The 16900-nt window shown below is 45.8% G+C and overlaps 1 protein-coding gene across 1 annotated transcript in view; it reads right to left on the bottom strand.

The window, feature by feature from the left end:
• The window catches only part of LOC124041412 (TATA-binding protein-associated factor 172-like), a 66072-nt gene that overhangs the window by 29807 nt on the left and 19365 nt on the right, over positions 1-16900 (bottom strand). The window contains exons 11-17 of the mRNA XM_046358955.1: positions 13525-13701; positions 13222-13362; positions 10802-10926; positions 10375-10495; positions 9466-9570; positions 3147-3296; positions 1838-1983 (exon numbers count right to left, since the gene is read on the bottom strand). Coding sequence (XP_046214911.1) covers positions 1838-1983; positions 3147-3296; positions 9466-9570; positions 10375-10495; positions 10802-10926; positions 13222-13362; positions 13525-13701 — 965 coding nt within the window. The remainder of the gene's footprint in view (positions 1-1837; positions 1984-3146; positions 3297-9465; positions 9571-10374; positions 10496-10801; positions 10927-13221; positions 13363-13524; positions 13702-16900) is intronic.

Below are 16900 nucleotides of genomic sequence, written 5' to 3'. Positions count from 1 at the left end.
GGGCCCCAGTGTTGAGGATCAGCGTAGTGCAGATGTTTCCTACCTTCACCACCTGGGGTGCGGCCCGTCAGTAAGTCCAGGACCCAGTTGCAAAGGGCAAGGTCAACACCCAGCGACTCAAGTTTAATGATGAGTTTGGAGGGTAGTATGGTGTTGAATGCTGAGCTGTAGTCAATGAACAGGATTCTTACATAGGTATTCCTCTTGTCAAGATGGGATAGGGTAGTGTGCAGTGTGATGGCGATTGCATTGTCTGTGGACCTATTGGGGCGGTAAGCAAATTGAAATGGGTCTAGGATGACAGGTAGGGTGGACGTGATAGGAACCTTGACTAGTCTCTCAAAGCACTTCAGGATGACAGGAGTGCTACGGGACTGTAGTCATTTAGTTCAGTTACCTAGGCTTTCTTGGGAACAGGAACAATGATGGCCATCTTGAAGCATATGGGGACAGTAGACTGAGATAGAGATTGATTGAATATGTCCGTAAACACACCAGCCAGCTGGTCTGCGCATACTCCGAGGACGCGGCTAGGGATGCCGTCTCGGACAGCAGCCTTGCGAGGGTTAACCCATTTAAAATGTTTTACTCACGTCGGCCACGGAGAAGGTGCCCAAAGCTTTTGGTAGCGGTTCGCGTCGGTGGCACTGCTGTCCTCAAAGCGTGCAAAGAAGTTTATTAATTTGTCCGGAAGCAAGACAATGGTTTTCTTTTCGTAATCCGTGATTGTCTGTAGACCCCGTCACATACGTTTCGTGTTTGAGCCGTTGAATTGCGACTCCACTTTGACTCTATACTGACACTTTGCTTGTTTGATTGCCTTACGGAGGGAATAACTACACTGTTTGTATTCGGCCATATTCCCAGGTGCCTTGCCATGATAAGATGCGGTGGTACATGCTTTGTGCGAATGCTGCCATCAATCCACGGTTTCAGTTAGGGAAGGTTTTAATATTCATAGTGGGTACAACATCTCCTATACACTTCCTTATAAACTCGCTCACCGAGTCAGCGTTGTTATCTGAGGCTACCTGGAACATATCCCAGTCCACGTGATCGACGCAATCGCGAAACGTGGAATCCGATAGGTCAATCCGACACTGGTCCGACCAAAGCAAGGGCACTTTCCGTTTTAGTTTCTGCATATAGGAGGGGAGCAACAAGATTAAGTCATGGTCAGATTTGCCAAAAGGGGGGCAGGGGAGGGCCTTGTATGCATCGAGGGTGTTGGAGTAGCAATGGTTGAGCGTGTTACTCGCTTGTGTACTGCAATCGATATGCTGATAGCTAATTTGAGAAAAAGGCTACTATGTATGTATACTATAACTATGTAAGAAATACATAAGAAAGAAAAGACTGCAGTTTTCTAAGGACTAGAAGCGAAGCTGCCATCTCTTTGGCGCCATCTTTCATCAGGCCACCACCAATACTTAAGTAAATTAGGTACATTCTTTATAAATGTGCGAAAATGTATAAAAACCTGTTTTCACTTAGTCATTATGGGGTATTGTGTGTGGATTGATGAGAAAAAAAAAAACTTGTATCCATTTTAGAATAAGGATGTGTAACGTGGAAAAAGTCAAGGGGTCTGAATACTTTCCGAATGCACTGAATACCAGGACGGCCAGGCACTAAGAGGCCTGGAGACAAAACAATGTGAACAGGCCAACCCGGAGTAGCAGCTGGCTGCAGATACCATACAGTGCTGCATTCAGTTCTAAATCTTAGTCTCTCAGGATCCAACCGCAGCCTACTGTCCCAAATCTACCATTTAGTGATTTTTCTTAAATCTCTCTAGGGATAAAAATTAGATTGAGGAATAGAAACAGAGACTAACTTAGCGGCCATGAGTCGAGCCCGTGTCACCACATAGTCCCGCGTCACTGGGTCCTCGGTCACGGTTTCTGCCCCGGCGATGTACTCCTGAACAGTCTCTTTCACTTGAACCAAGGCTCCCTGGCGAGGCTTCCCACCAGCCTTCTCCTGTCAAATGATATTAGAGAACATCTGCATCAGAACCCTGGGTCAAGTTCAGTAGGCCTGAAATGTTTATTTTTTGCCCAAAACGGACTACCATCTGAGGTTGTCCAATAAGAACAGTCACTTTTGTTTTCCGTTGCAAAAAGTGTCTACAGTGTGCCCTAAATGAATAATAGCGCCCTAGATTATTGCATCATACGAGGCAATATACAATCAGTGGCCAGTTTATTATCTAGTACCGGGTCGTTGCTCCCCCCTTGCCTCCAGAACCACCTGAATTATTTGGGTCATGGAAACATAGCTCAATTGGTATCACGGGTCCTAACATGTGCCAGGAAACATTCCCCACACCATTACACCACCAGCCTGTAACGTTGACACCAGGCAGGATGTGGCCATGGACTCATGCTGCTTACGCCAAATCCTGTGTCATCAGCATGACAACAGGAAACAGGATTCATCTGACCAGGCAATGTTTTCCACTCCTCAATTGTTCAGTGTTGGTGATCGCGTGCCCATTGGAGCCGCTTATTGGTTTTAGCCGATAGGAGTGGAATCTGGTGTGGGCGCCTGTTGCAATATCCCATCCGTGACAAGGACAGACGAGATATGCGTTCCGATATGCCGTTCTGCACAACACTGTTGTACTGCACTGTTATTTGTCTGTTTGTGGCCCGCCTGTTAGCTTGCACGGTTTTTGCCATTCTCCTTTGACATCTCATCAACGAGCTGTTTTCGCCCACATGACTGCAGCTGACTGGATGTTTAGTTTGTCGCCCCATTATCTGTAAAGCCTAGTAGACAATGTCTTGCCTGAAAAGCCCCGGAGGCCGGCCGTTTGAGATACTGGAACCGGCGTGCCTGGAACCAACGATCATACCACCGCTCAAAGTCGCTTAGTTCACTAGTTTTGCCCATTCTAAAGTTCAATCGAACAGTAATTCAATGCCTTGATGCCTGTGCTTGCCTTATATAGCAAGCCACGGCCACGAGACTCTCTGTCTGTAGGAGCGAACCACTTTTGTTAATGGGGTGGTGTACCTAATAAACTGGCCACTGAGTGTATATCCTAAGGGCGCACTCTAATTTTGGAATAAGAGAACAATTGAGAATACAATCTGTAGCGGATGTAACGATCAGAACTAACGGAGTAACCATCCTCTCACCTTGCAGCGAGACTTGACTTCCAGCAGCATGTTGATGTCTATGGGGATGTGAGAGGCTTGCATCATCAGACAGAGCCAGGCGCCCATCCAGGGACAGCTGGCTGCTACTACGTACTGCTGAGGGGCCTGGCGCAGCAGCTCGGTCCACACCTACAAGAAGACAAAACTCTTTAAAAACAGCAGCCAGGATTTACGGTTGCAAAATTCCTGGAACTTAATTTAAATTCCCTGGTTTCCCCAAATCCCAGAATCAGGAGGGAATAAGCAGGAAAATGTGGATCAATCAACCAGGATTTCTGGAAAACCAGGGAATTTATTGAAAAATGACAGGTGTGTAGCATCCCTAGTCAGGATATATGACGTTAGCCATGTTTCCATCAACTAGTCCAGTGATTTTTTTGTTGACATTTAGAACGTCTGTAAAGAAAACAGATGCAACAATTGCCTGCTAGGGTGCATTTCCATTTAACAATCATGTCGATAAAAACAGCTGGACGTAATGACGTCACAAAAATAAAATAAACATCTGCAAAAACCTAGGGTCATTTAAAAATACGTTTTTCCATTCCGCATTTAGGCTAATTCTGCATGAATAAATTGACGACAGCATGTATGCCCTCCCACCTCCCATCTGCTTCATGACTATCCTGGGAAAGCCAGCATGGATAGAATGCAATCATTTATTCATATTTGCCATATTCCAATAATGCTCATGTGCCAAAATATCACCACGACCACGGTCTGTGCCATGGTGAAACTTGCACTCCTGTATATCTGAAATAATTTATTTTACCAGGTAAGTTGACTGAGAACACATTCTCATTTACAGCAGCAACCTGAGGAATAGTAACAGGGGAGAGGAAGAGGGATGAATGAGCCAATTGGAACCTGGGGATGATTAGGCAGGCAATACGCTCGACCTCATCTTTACTAGATGCTGTTCTTCCACTAACCTCATTGCAACTCCCCTCCAAGTCTCCGACCACTACCTTGTATCCTTTTCCCTCTCGCTCTCATCCAACACCTCCCACACTGCCCCTACTCGGATGGTATCGCGCCGTCCCAACCTTCGCTCTCTCTCCCCCGCTACTCTCTCCTCTTCCATCCTATCATCTCTTCCCTCTGCTCAAACCTTCTCCAACCTATCTCCTGATTCTGCCTCCTCAACCCTCCTCTCCTTCCTTTCTGCATCCTTTGACTCTCTATGTCCCCTATCCTCCAGGCCGGCTCGGTCCTCCCCTCCCGCCCCGTGGCTCAACGACTCATTGCGAGCTCACAGAACAGGGCTCCGGGCAGCCGAGCGGAAATGGAGGAAAACTCGCCTCCCTGCGGACCTGGCATCCTTTCACTCCCTCCTCTCTACATTTTCCTCCTCTGTCTCTGCTGCTAAAGCCATTTTCTACCACTCTAAATTCCAAGCATCTGCCTCTAACCCTAGGAAGCTCTTTGCCACCTTCTCCTCCCTCCTGAATCCTCCCCCCCCCCTCCTCCCTCTCTGCAGATGACTTCGTCAACCATTTTGAAAAGAAGGTCGACGACATCCGATCCTCGTTTGCTAAGTCAAACGGCACCGCTGGTTCTGCTCACACTGCCCTACCCTGTGCTGACCTCTTTCTCCCCTCTCTCTCCAGATGAAATCTCGCGTCTTGTGACGGCCGGCCGCCCAACAACCTGCCCGCTTGACCCTATCCCCTCCTCTCTTCTCCAGACCATTTCCGGAGACCTTCTCCCTTACCTCACCTCGCTCATCAACTCATCCCTGACCGCTGGCTACGTCCCTTCCGTCTTCAAGAGAGCGAGAGTTGCACCCCTTCTGAAAAAACCTACACTCGATCCCTCCGATGTCAACAACTACAGACCAGTATCCCTTCTTTCTTTTCTCTCCAAAACTCTTGAACGTGCCGTCCTTGGCCAGCTCTCCCGCTATCTCTCTCTGAATGACCTTCTTGATCCAAATCAGTCAGGTTTCAAGACTAGTCATTCAACTGAGACTGCTCTTCTCTGTATCACGGAGGCGCTCCGCACCGCTAAAGCTAACTCTCTCTCCTCTGCTCTCATCCTTCTAGACCTATCGGCTGCCTTCGATACTGTGAACCATCAGATCCTCCTCTCCACCCTCTCCGAGTTGGGCATCTCCGGCGCGGCCCACGCTTGGATTGCGTCCTACCTGACAGGTCGCTCCTACCAGGTGGCGTGGCGAGAATCTGTCTCCTCACCACGTGCTCTCATCACTGGTGTCCCCCAGGGCTCTGTTCTAGGCCCTCTCCTATTCTCGCTATACACCAAGACACTTGACTCTGTCATAACCTCACATGTTCTCTCTTATCATTGCTATGCAGACGACACACAATTAATCTTCTCCTTTCCCCCTTCTGATGACCAGGTGGCGAATCGCATCTCTGCATGTCTGGCAGACATATCAGTGTGGATGACGGATCACCACCTCAAGCTGAACCTCGGCAAGACGGAGCTGCTCTTCCTCCCGGGGAAGGACTGCCCGTTCCATGATCTCGCCATCACGGTTGACAACTCCATTGTGTCCTCCTCCCAGAGCGCTAAAAACCTTGGCGTGATCCTGGACAACACCCTGTCGTTCTCAACTAACATCAAGGCGGTGGCCCGTTCCTGTAGGTTCATGCTCTACAACATCCGCAGAGTACGACCCTGCCTCACACAGGAAGCGGCGCAGGTCCTAATACAGGCACTTGTCATCTCCCGTCTGGATTACTGCAACTCGCTGTTGGCTGGGCTCCCTGCCTGTGCCATTAAACCCCTACAACTCATCCAGAACGCCGCAGCCCGTCTGGTGTTCAACCTTCCCAAGTTCTCTCACGTCACCCCACTCCTCCGCTCTCTCCACTGGCTTCCAGTTGAAGCTCGCATCCGCTACAAGACCATGGTGCTTGCCTACGGAGCTGTGAGGGGAACGGCACCTCAGTACCTCCAGGCTCTGATCAGGCCCTACACCCAAACAAGGGCACTGCGTTCATCCACCTCTGGCCTGCTCGCCTCCCTACCACTGAGGAAGTACAGTTCCCGCTCAGCCCAGTCAAAACTGTTCGCTGCTCTGGCCCCCCAATGGTGGAACAAACTCCCTCACGACGCCAGGACAGCGGAGTCAATCACCACCTTCCGGAGACACCTGAAACCCCACCTCTTTAAGGAATACCTAGGATAGGATAAGTAATCCTTCTCACCCCCCTTAAGATTTAGATGCACTATTGTAAAGTGACTGTTCTACTGGATGTCATAAGGTGAATGCACCAATTTGTAAGTCGCTCTGGATAAGAGCGTCTGCTAAATGACTTAAATGTAATGTAAATGATTAGGTGGCTGTGATGGTGTGAGGGCCAGATTGGGAATATAGCCAGGACACCGGGTGAGCCGTGGTATCTTTAGTGACCACAGAGTCAGGAATCCTGTTTAACGGCCCATCCAAAAGAAGGTACCTTACACAGGGCAATGTCCCCAATCACTACCCTGGGACATTGGAAGACATACAGTGGGGAGATACACTGCTGATTTTGAGGTTTTCCTACTTAAATAGCATGTAGAGGTCTGTAATTTTTATCATATGTACACTTCAACTGTAAGAGACGGAATCTAAAACAAAAATCCAGAAAATCACATTGTATGATTTTTAAGTAATTAATTTGCATTTTATTGCATGACATAAGAATTCGATTAATCAGAAAAGCATAACTTAATATTTGGTACAGAAACCTTTGTTTGCAATTACAGAGATCATACGTTTCCTGTAGTTCTTGACCAGGTTTGCACACACTGCAGCAGGGATTTGGCCCACTCCTCCATACAGACCTTCTCCAGATCCTTCAGGTTTTGGGGCTGTTGCTGGGAAATACGGAAATACTGAAATACTTTCAGCTCCCTCCAAAGATTTTCTATTGGGTTCAGGTCTGGAGACTGGCTATGCCACTCCAGGACCTTGAGATGCTTCTTACGGAGCCACTCCTTAATTGCCCTGGCTGTGTGTTTCGGGTCGTTGTCATGCTGGAAGACCCAGCCACAACCCATCTTCAATGCTCTTACTGAGGGAAGGAGGTTGTTGAGATCTCGCGATACATGGCCCCATCCATCCTCCCCTCAATACGGTGCAGTCGTCCTGTCCCCTTTGCAGAAAAGCATCCCCAAAGACTGATGTCTCCACCTCCATGCTTCACGGTTGGGATGGTGTTCTTGGGGTTGTACTCATCCGTCTTCTTCCTCCAAACACGGCGAGTGGAGTTTAGACCAAAAAGCTACATTTCTGTCTCATCAGACCACATGACCTTCTCCCATTCCTCCCCTGGATCATCCAGATGGTCATTGGTAAACTTCCGGGCGGCCTGGACATGCGCTGGCTTGAGCAGGGGGACCTTGCGTGCGCTGCAGGATTTTAATCCATGACGGCGTAGTGTGTTACTAATGGTTTTCTTTGAGACTGTGGTCCCAGCTCTCTTCAGGTCATTGACCAGGTCCTGCCGTGTAGTTCATTCAAGCTTTTCTGGGCAGGTAGCCTAGTGGTTAGATCGTTGGGCCAGTAACCGGAAGGTTGCTGTATCGTAACCCCGAGCTTACAAGGTAAGAATCTGTCGTTCAGCCACAGAGCAAGGCAGTTAACCCACTGTTCCTGAAGATGTGGATGTCGATTAAGGCAGACCCCCGCACCTCTGATTCAGAGGGGTTAGGTTAAATTCCCTTTGTTTATTTTTTACTATTTTCTATAATGTAGAACAATAGTGAACACATCAAAACTATGAAATAACACATATGGAATCATGTAGTGTTACATTTTTGTTTTAAAAATTTAAGTATTAAATCAATCAAAATATATTTTATATTTGACAATCTACAAAGTAGCCACCCTTTGCCTTGACAGCTTTGCACACTCATGGCATTCTCTCAACCAGCTTCATGAGGTAGTCACCTGGACTGCAGTTCAATTAACAGATGTGCCTCGTTAAGTTAATTGGTGGAATTTCTTTCCTTCTTAACGCGCTTGACCCAATCAGTTGTGTTGTGACATGGTAGGGGTGGTATACAGAATATAGCCCCATTTCGTAAGAGACCGAGTCCATATTATGGCAAGAATAGCTCAATTAAGCACAGAGAAACGACAGGACCACCACAGGAAAGGACGACCCAGTTACCTCTGCTGCAGAGGATGAGTTCATTATTTTCTCTTTAACTAACTAGGCAAGTCAGTTAAGAACCAATTCTTATTCACAATGACGGCCTACCCTAACAGCGCTGGGCCAATTGTGTACTGCCCTATGGGACTCCCAATCATGGCCGTATGTGATCCAGCCTGGATTCGAACCAGGGTCTGTAGGGACGCCTCTAGCACTGAGAGGCAGTGCTTTAGACTGCTGTGCCACTCGGGAGCCCAGCCTCAGAAATTGCAACCCAAATAAATGCATCAGAGTTCAAGTAAAATACACATCTCAACATCAACTGTTCAGAGACAGCGTGAATCAGGTGTTCATGGTCAAATTGCTGCAAAGAAACCACTACTATAGGACACAAAAAAGAAGAGACTTACTTTGGATAAGAAAACAAGCAATCGACATTAGACCGGTGGAAATCTGTCCTTTGGTCTGATGAGTTCAAATAGGAGATTTTCGGTTCCAACCGAAAAAGTGAACGAATGATCTTCACATGATCTTGTTATTTCATAGTGTATGTCTTCACTATTATTCTACAATGTAGAAAATAAGAAAAATTAAGAAAAATCCTTGAATGAGTAGGTATCCTATATATGTATTTTAATTTATTTATGGACCTGAAGATGGAGTGCCTCCTACTGGCACTCCTACCCCACTTCCAGCAGCATCTGGTCTCCCATCCAGAACCAACCCTGCTTAGCTTTAGAGGCAAGTCAGCAGTGGGATGCAGGGTGGCATGCTGCTGGCAAATTGAATGGAGAAACTTTCCAGCTATCCTATTCAGGAATTATTGAAAGTCAGGATAATCTTTGTCGTCTCGCAAAGAAAACATTTTCCAGTTGATTTTTTTAAATTTGCAAGCAGAAGGCACTTAGAATTAAATGCATTTAAATGGCCTCACGTGCCCCGTAGCATCAAAATCATTTGGCAATCATTTATTCGAAAAACACTGTTGCCATCATTTGTCGCAAATAAAAAGTTAGACAAAAGACAACTCCACCCGTTGAACGGATAAAAATGTTGTCGATCTTTAGAAAATGTCTCCTATATCTGCCATTTTTTATTACACGTCACAATAATTTGTTTGCGAAATTGCTTTTGTCGAATAAACCTGGGTCAATGGAAACCTGCCTCGTGTGGTGTGTGTCTCAAACCTTTTGGATGAGGTCCAGGATCTCCTGATTGCTCTCCAGGATGCAGGACTGGAAGATGTGTCGGAGCATGTCTTGCAGGACCTGGTTGAGCCATAATGCACAGCTCTGGAACAACACAAATCAGATTTCAGTTATGACAACGAAGAGTTGTATTCATACATTAGCGTTCCAAAAATTGGCCCAACCTCAAAATGGATGACTAGACAGGGTGCTCGCGTGCGCCATAGCATGCATGTTGATTTTGTCCACACACACCAGACTCGATACGGACAAGCAGGTTGATATCTCAAAACTAACTCTGAACCAACTATAGCTAATTTGTCCTGGGATATAAACATTGGGTTGTTGTTATTTTAGCTGAAATGCACAAGGTCCTCTACTCCGACAATTAATCCACAGATAAAAGGGTAACCCGAATTGGTTTCTAGTAGACTCCTCTTCCAGGCTTCTTGTTCTTCTTTGGACTTTATATGGCGGTTTGCAACCAACTTTAAGGTGCATTACCACTACCAACTGCACTGTGGACCTCAGGTCATCTTTCAATCATCCACGTGGGTATATGCTCCTAAAGACCAATGAGAAGATTGGAGAGGCGGGACCAAGTTCTATTTTAGCGTCTGGCTATGCAGCGTTGTTGACGTGTGCAAGCAGTGTGGCTGCAATGACTGAATAACATGTATACCTTTATTTTGTAACGCGAGTGGTGTGGTCAGCATGTAAGGCTGTGTGGAGACCGGAGAGGATTTGATTGGTACAGGCAATATGGTGAAACTTCCACCTAGCCTATCAGGGGGAAAGGCAGAGCTATTACCTTATTACTTACACCTGTCAAATCCTCTCAGATTTGACACTAGTGCATAGGGGTCCATTTAGGATTGGCCCATTGACATATTTCTCTTACAAACCCACCTGGTCAGCTTTGGATAGTAGGGTGAAAAGGGTCTCTAGTGCGGCCCGTCTAACTGATGATATGGTGTGTCTAAGGAATGGCCAGACCCGAGGAACGAGGACCGTTAGGGACTGCTGCATGCTGGAGGGACAAAAAGAGAGCGTTGTTGGGCCTATCATCCCTTGACAAAGTTGTCCTTAGTACATCCTAAGCACACTAGATGTTTCATTGACAAAGGGAACCACAACAACAAACACGTACTGGTTTGAATGTTTCTCAGCCATAAACACCATTGACTTTACAAGACCTGCTTTTTACCACAATTTTTAGAGCACAGTTTTGACTGTAGATCATCGGAATGTTCCTTAAAGTACAAGATGTTCATGATTTCCATGATGTAGTGGGAGAAGAGGTTATACCTGTACAGACAGGGGAGGTGTCACTCACCTGCACTGTCGGACTTGAGGGTAGGCGAGCAGAGAGGACAGTAGGGTCATGATGCTGTTGGTGGAGGCTGTCAGGTCATCAAGCTCCAGGAGAGCGTCCCACAGGGAGTTCACTATGAATGGGACCTGAACAATACCGAAAGAAAGGGGGAAAAAACAGCAGTCATTATCTACACAAAACAGAGACAACTGCTATGGTTAGCACCGTACTGAAAAAAACAGAGCAAATAAACATCAAACTGGGTTGGGTTCATCAGCATACTCAATGGAAAACATTTTTGCAATGGGAAAAAAACGAAAATGTCCAGGTAGTCCGTCCCGATTTCAATCAGTTCTCTTCCATTTGGTGCCAACTGAACACAACCCTATTGTGCCATAGACATGCCAATAATTTTGAGCACCACTTCTGCGCGGCGGCGGCACCCACCCCGCAGACCCCACGACGGCGCGGGCGACACCCACACTGCTCAAATCACAGTCAAATTGTGGGTTTTTTTGCCTTATGTTGGCAGAAGACTGCCTCAGTAGGAATGGTAGGCTGTTCTTCAGTAATTCATTGTACTGAACTAAAATATAAAAACGCAACAAGATTTTACTGAGTTACAATTTATATAAGGAAAATCTGTCAATTGAAAAAAATGTGGGCCTAATCTATGGATTTCACAACTGGGAATACAGATATGCATCGGTTGGTCACACATACCTTTAAATTGATGTGGCCTGTCTAATGTTGTCACATATTTTCAATGGATATTGGAACATGGCGACCCAGAGCATCCCAAACATGCTCAATTGGTGACATTTTCAGCTTACAGGAATTGTTTACAGATCCTCGCGACATGGGGTCGTGCATGATCATGCTGAAACATGAGGTGATGGCGGAGGATGAATGGCACGACAATGGGCCGTAGGATCTTATCACGGTATCTCTGTGCATTCAAATTGCCATCAATAAAATGCAATTGTGTTCGTAGCTTATGCCTGCCCATACCATAACCCTACCATGGGGCACTCTGTTCACAACGCTGAAATCAGCACACCGCTCGCCCACACGACACCCATACAGGTGGTCTACAGTTGTGAGGTCGGTTGGACGTACAGCCAAAGTCTTTCAAACAACATTGGAGGTCGGCTTTAACGTTCAATTCTCTGGCAACAGCTCTGATGGACATTCCTGCAGACAGCATACCAATTGCACGCTCCATCAAAAAGTGGCGTTGTGTGACAAAACTGCACATTTTAGAGTGGCCTTTTATTGTCCCCAGCACAAAGTGCACCTGTGTAATGACCATGCTGTTTAATCAGCTTCTGGGAAATCCATCCACCTGACAGGTGTGGCATATCTTGGCAAAGGAGAAATGCTCACTAACAGGGATGTTAACACATTTGAGAGAAATAAGCTATTTGTGCATATTGAACATTTCTGGGATCTTATTTCAGCTCATGAAACATGGGACCAACACTTCATGTTGTGTTTATATTTTTAAAATGTACAATCAGCGCTCTCCCTAGGATATTCTGGCAAGGTGGGGTTGATGTAAGAGTCAATTTCCCTCTCAAGAAGTTGGAGCATTTAGCATTATTTTTACCTGTAATTGCCATTTCCTGAAACTTAGTCTTAAATGATAAACAATGTAGCCAACATGGAAGTCTTGTGTTTCATCCTTAAAATGTCACATTATTCTAGGTAAAATTTAAGGGGTAAAGATTATTCTCATTATTAGGTGTCTATGTGGCTAGTCTAGTGAAAATGGCTTCTTACATTTTGTTTGGGGAGATAATTCAGAACAAATCAATTGCTGGACGCAAAGCAGCTAGTAGTCTAGCTCACCGTAGGCTATTAGGAATAGGAAACTGAACTAGGCCTATAGGGGCTTGTTTCAGATCTCCCTCTCTGACCTAATCCATCAAGTTAAGTCTGAGCCACTAGGCTACCATTCGTTCAACATGCCTCGTTGACATCGGTGAACTAACTATTATCATCATTAGCAGCCTACTGTCCACACACATCTATTTAAAGAGGACCGACCAAGAACTGATTAAGTAACATAGGTCTACTAATCTTTAAGAGTCTAACGTAACAGTTTCTGTTTCCATCCACGCAGCAACACACACTGAACTACAATAAGTGCTTTCTGGGATCAGAGCAGAAAGCTAGAGATCGAGTCAGTAAATCACAATGTTCCAACTAGAAGACTGTTTTAGAGTTGAGTTTTTATCGTACTGGCGAACTTTCATCTCAAATTGCGTGCATGGTGGGCAAAATGTGTGCAGGTTGGCCAGGTCTGAAGAAGTTTACAATGACAACAAAGGCAAAGCCATGGGACAGGCATAACAGAGGAGTGAGGTTGGAGAGAGGCTAAGGAGCAGTTAAGGTAACCATGTGTAAAGAGTGACTGTGGAGAGGAGCTCCTGCCTGACCTTGTTGGGGAGGAGCTGCACTAACCCGTCCACCACAGGGATGAGGGCCGCGGCCGCCACCGCTCTGACATCATCATCCAGGTCCTGCAGCCCCTGCGTGATGGCAGGGAGCACCCGTGGAAGCAGAGCGGATATCAGGTCCTGAGAGGAAAGCAAGGAAAAAAAGTGTATAGAAAGACAATGAGTGCAGTTCAGGGATCATGAACTAGATGCAGCCTGTTTTTTGCTCAGAACACTTGGGGGGGTGGCATCATGCATGTTGGGTGGCAGAGGCAAGCAGACAAAACAGGAGGTTAGTGGTACCTGTCTGACTGCCAGGCCATACTTGATGCCCAGAAGACCCCCGTGCCGGACCTCCCACTGGTCCTCCGTCAGCAGCTTCAGTAGGATGTCTACTGTCATGGCAACACCGCTGTCAGTCATGTGGCGCAAGGCCACGCCCAGTGTCTGGGCACAGGTCTCTCGAACCGGAGCCACCACCTGACCAGAGAGACAGCATGTTAGACAAACAGCAAAGCCTGACTCGTAAATGATAGTGAGTAGGGTTGCAAAATTCTGTAAACTCTTGCTTTTTTTGTTCTTGGAATATTGTAACCTATCCCAGAGGAGTAGTCACCAACCTTTTGAGTCAAAGATCATTATACACAAATACAGTTAAAGTCAGAAGTTCACATACACCTTGGCCAAATACATTTAAAATCAGTTTTTCACAATTCCTGACATTTAATCCTTGTAAAAATTCCCTCTTAGGTCAGGAAGGATCACTCCTTTATTTTAAGAATGTGAAATGTCAGAATAATAGTAGAGAGAATTATTTATTTCAGCTTTATTTCTTTCATCACATTCCCAGTGGGTCACACGTTTACATAGACTCAAATGGAATTTGGTAGCACTGCCTTTAAATTGCTTAAACATTTAAGGTAGCCTTCCACAAGCTTCCCACAATAAGTTGGGTGAATTTTGGCCCATTCCTCCTGACAGAGCTAGTGTAACTAAGTCAGGTTTGTAGGCCTCCTTGCTCGCATACATTTTTTCAGTTGTGCCCACAAATGTTCTGTAGGATTTAGGACAGGGCTTTGCGATGGCCACTCCAATACCTTGACTTTGTTGTCCTTAAGCCATTTTGCCACAAATTTGGAAGTATGCTTTAGGTCATTGTCCATTTGGAAGACCCATTTGCAACCAAGCTATCACCCACTCATGTCTTGAAATGTCTTTTCAATATATCCACATATTTTTTCTCCCTCATGATGCCATCTATTTTGTGAAGTGCACCAGTGCTTCACGGTTGGGATGGTGTTCTTTGGCTTGCAACCTTCCCCCTTTCTCCTCCAAACATAATGGTCATTATAGCCACAGAGTTCTATTTTTGTTTCATCAGACCAGAGTACATTTCTCCAAAAAGTACGATCTTTGTCCCCATGTGCAGTTGCAAACAGTAGTCTGGATTTTTTATGGCGGTCTTGGAGCAGTGGCTTATTCCTTGCTGAGCAGCCTTCATGTTGATATAGGACTCGTTTTGCTGTGGATATCAATACTTTTGTACCCGTTTCCTCCAGCATCTTCACAAGGTCCTTTGCTGTTGTTCTGGGATTGATGTGCACTTTTTGCACCAAAGTACGTTCATCTCTAGAAGGAACGCATCTCCTTCCTGAGCGGTATGACGGCTGCGTGGTCCCATGGTATTTATACTTGTGTACTATTGTTTGTTCAGATGAAAGTGTTATCTTCAGGCATTTGGAAATTGCTCCCAAGGATGAACCAGACTTGTGGAGGTCTACAATTTTTTTTCTGTGGTCTTGGCTTATTTTTTTGATTTTCCCATGATATCAAGCAAAGAGATACTGAGTTTGAAGGTAGGCCTTGAAATGCATCTACAGGTACACCTCCAATTGACTCAAATTATGTCAATTAGCCTATCAGAAGCTTCTAAAGCATGACAATTTTCTGGAATTTTTCAAGCTGTTCAAAGGTACAGTCAATTTAGTGACCCACTGGAATTGTGATACAGTGATTTATGTTAAATAATCTGTCTTTAAACAATTGTTGGAAAAATGACTTGTGTCATGCACAAAGTAGATGTCTTAACTGACTTGCCAAAATTATAGTTTGTTAACAAGAAATTTGTGGAGTGGTTGAAAAACAAGTTTTAATGACTCCAACCTAAGTGTAAGTAAACGTGCGACTTCAACTGTACATAACCTTGCAAAAGTATTCATCCCCCTTGGCGGTTCACCAATTTTGTTGCATCACAACTTGTAATTTACATGGATTTTTAATTTAATTTCATGTGATGGACATGCACAAAATAGTCCAAAATGGTGAAGTGGAATTATTATTTTTTTCTTTTACTTGTTTCAGAAAATTCAGAAAAATACTAAACGTAAAAGTGGTGCATGCATATGTATTCACCCCCTTTGCTATGAGTTCACCTGTGTACAATCTAAGTGTCACATGGTCTCTGTATGAACTCAGCAAAAAAAAGAAGTCCTGTTGCTGTCAACACCATTTTTTTTCCAGCAAAATTAACATGTGTAAATATTTGTATGAACATAAGATTCAACAACTAAGACATACACTGAACAAGTTCCACAGACACGTGACTACCAAAAATGGAATAATGTGTCCTGAACAAAGGGGGGGGGATCAAAAGTAACAGTGAGTATCGGGTGTGGCCACCAGCTGCATTAAGTACTGCAGCGCATCTCCTCCTCATGGACTGCACCAGATTTGCCAGTTCTTGCTGTGAGATGTTACCCCACTCTTCCACCATTGCACCTGCAAGTTCCTGGACATTCCTGGGGTGAATGGCCCTAGCCCTGACCCTCTGATCCAACAGGTCCCAGACGTGCTAAATGAGATTGAGATCCGGGCTCTTCGGTGGCCAAGGCATTCCTGTCTTGCAGGAAATCACGCACGGAGCGAGCAGTATGGCTGGTGGCATTGTCATGCCAGGATGAACCTGCAAGAAGGGTACCACATGAGGGAGGAGGATATCTTCCCTGTAACGCACAGCGTTGAGAATGCCTGCAATAACAAGCTCAGTTCGATGCTGTGAGACACCGCCCCAGACCATGACGGACCCTCCACCTCCAAATTGATCCTGCTTTAGAGTACAGGCCTTGGTGTAACGCTCATTCCTTTGTCGATAAACCGAACTCCTCAGTGAAGAGCACTTTTTGCCTGTCTGGTCCAACAACAGTGGGTTTGTGCCCATCACCACCGGTGATGTCTGGTGAGGACCTGCCTTACAACAGGCTACAAGCCCTCAGTCCAGCCTCTCTCATCCTATTGCGGACAGTCTGAGCACTGATGGAGGGATTGTGCGTTCCTGGTGTAATTCAGGTAGTTGTTGCCATCATTTACCTGTCCCGCAGGTGTGATGTTCGGATGTTCCGATCCTGTGCAGGTGTTGTTACACGTGATCTGCCACTGCAAGGATGATCAGCTGTCCGTCCTGTCTCCCTGTAGCGCTGTCTTAGGCATCTCACAGTGCGAACGTTGCAATTTATTGCCCTGGCCACATCTGCAGTCCTCATGCCTTCTTGCAGCATGCCTAAGGCACATTCATGCAGATGAGCAGGGACCCTGGGCATCTTTTTTTTGGTGTTTTTCCCCAGTCAGTAGAAAGGCCTCTTTAGTGTCCTAAGTTTTCATAACTGTGACCTTAATTGCCTAC

Source organism: Oncorhynchus gorbuscha, linkage group LG08 (genome assembly GCF_021184085.1).
Source record: "Oncorhynchus gorbuscha isolate QuinsamMale2020 ecotype Even-year linkage group LG08, OgorEven_v1.0, whole genome shotgun sequence".
Classification (NCBI taxonomy): Eukaryota; Metazoa; Chordata; class Actinopteri; order Salmoniformes; family Salmonidae; genus Oncorhynchus; species Oncorhynchus gorbuscha.
The sequence above is the reverse complement of the archived record's forward strand: the minus strand, read 5'-3'. Positions and strand labels throughout refer to the sequence as shown.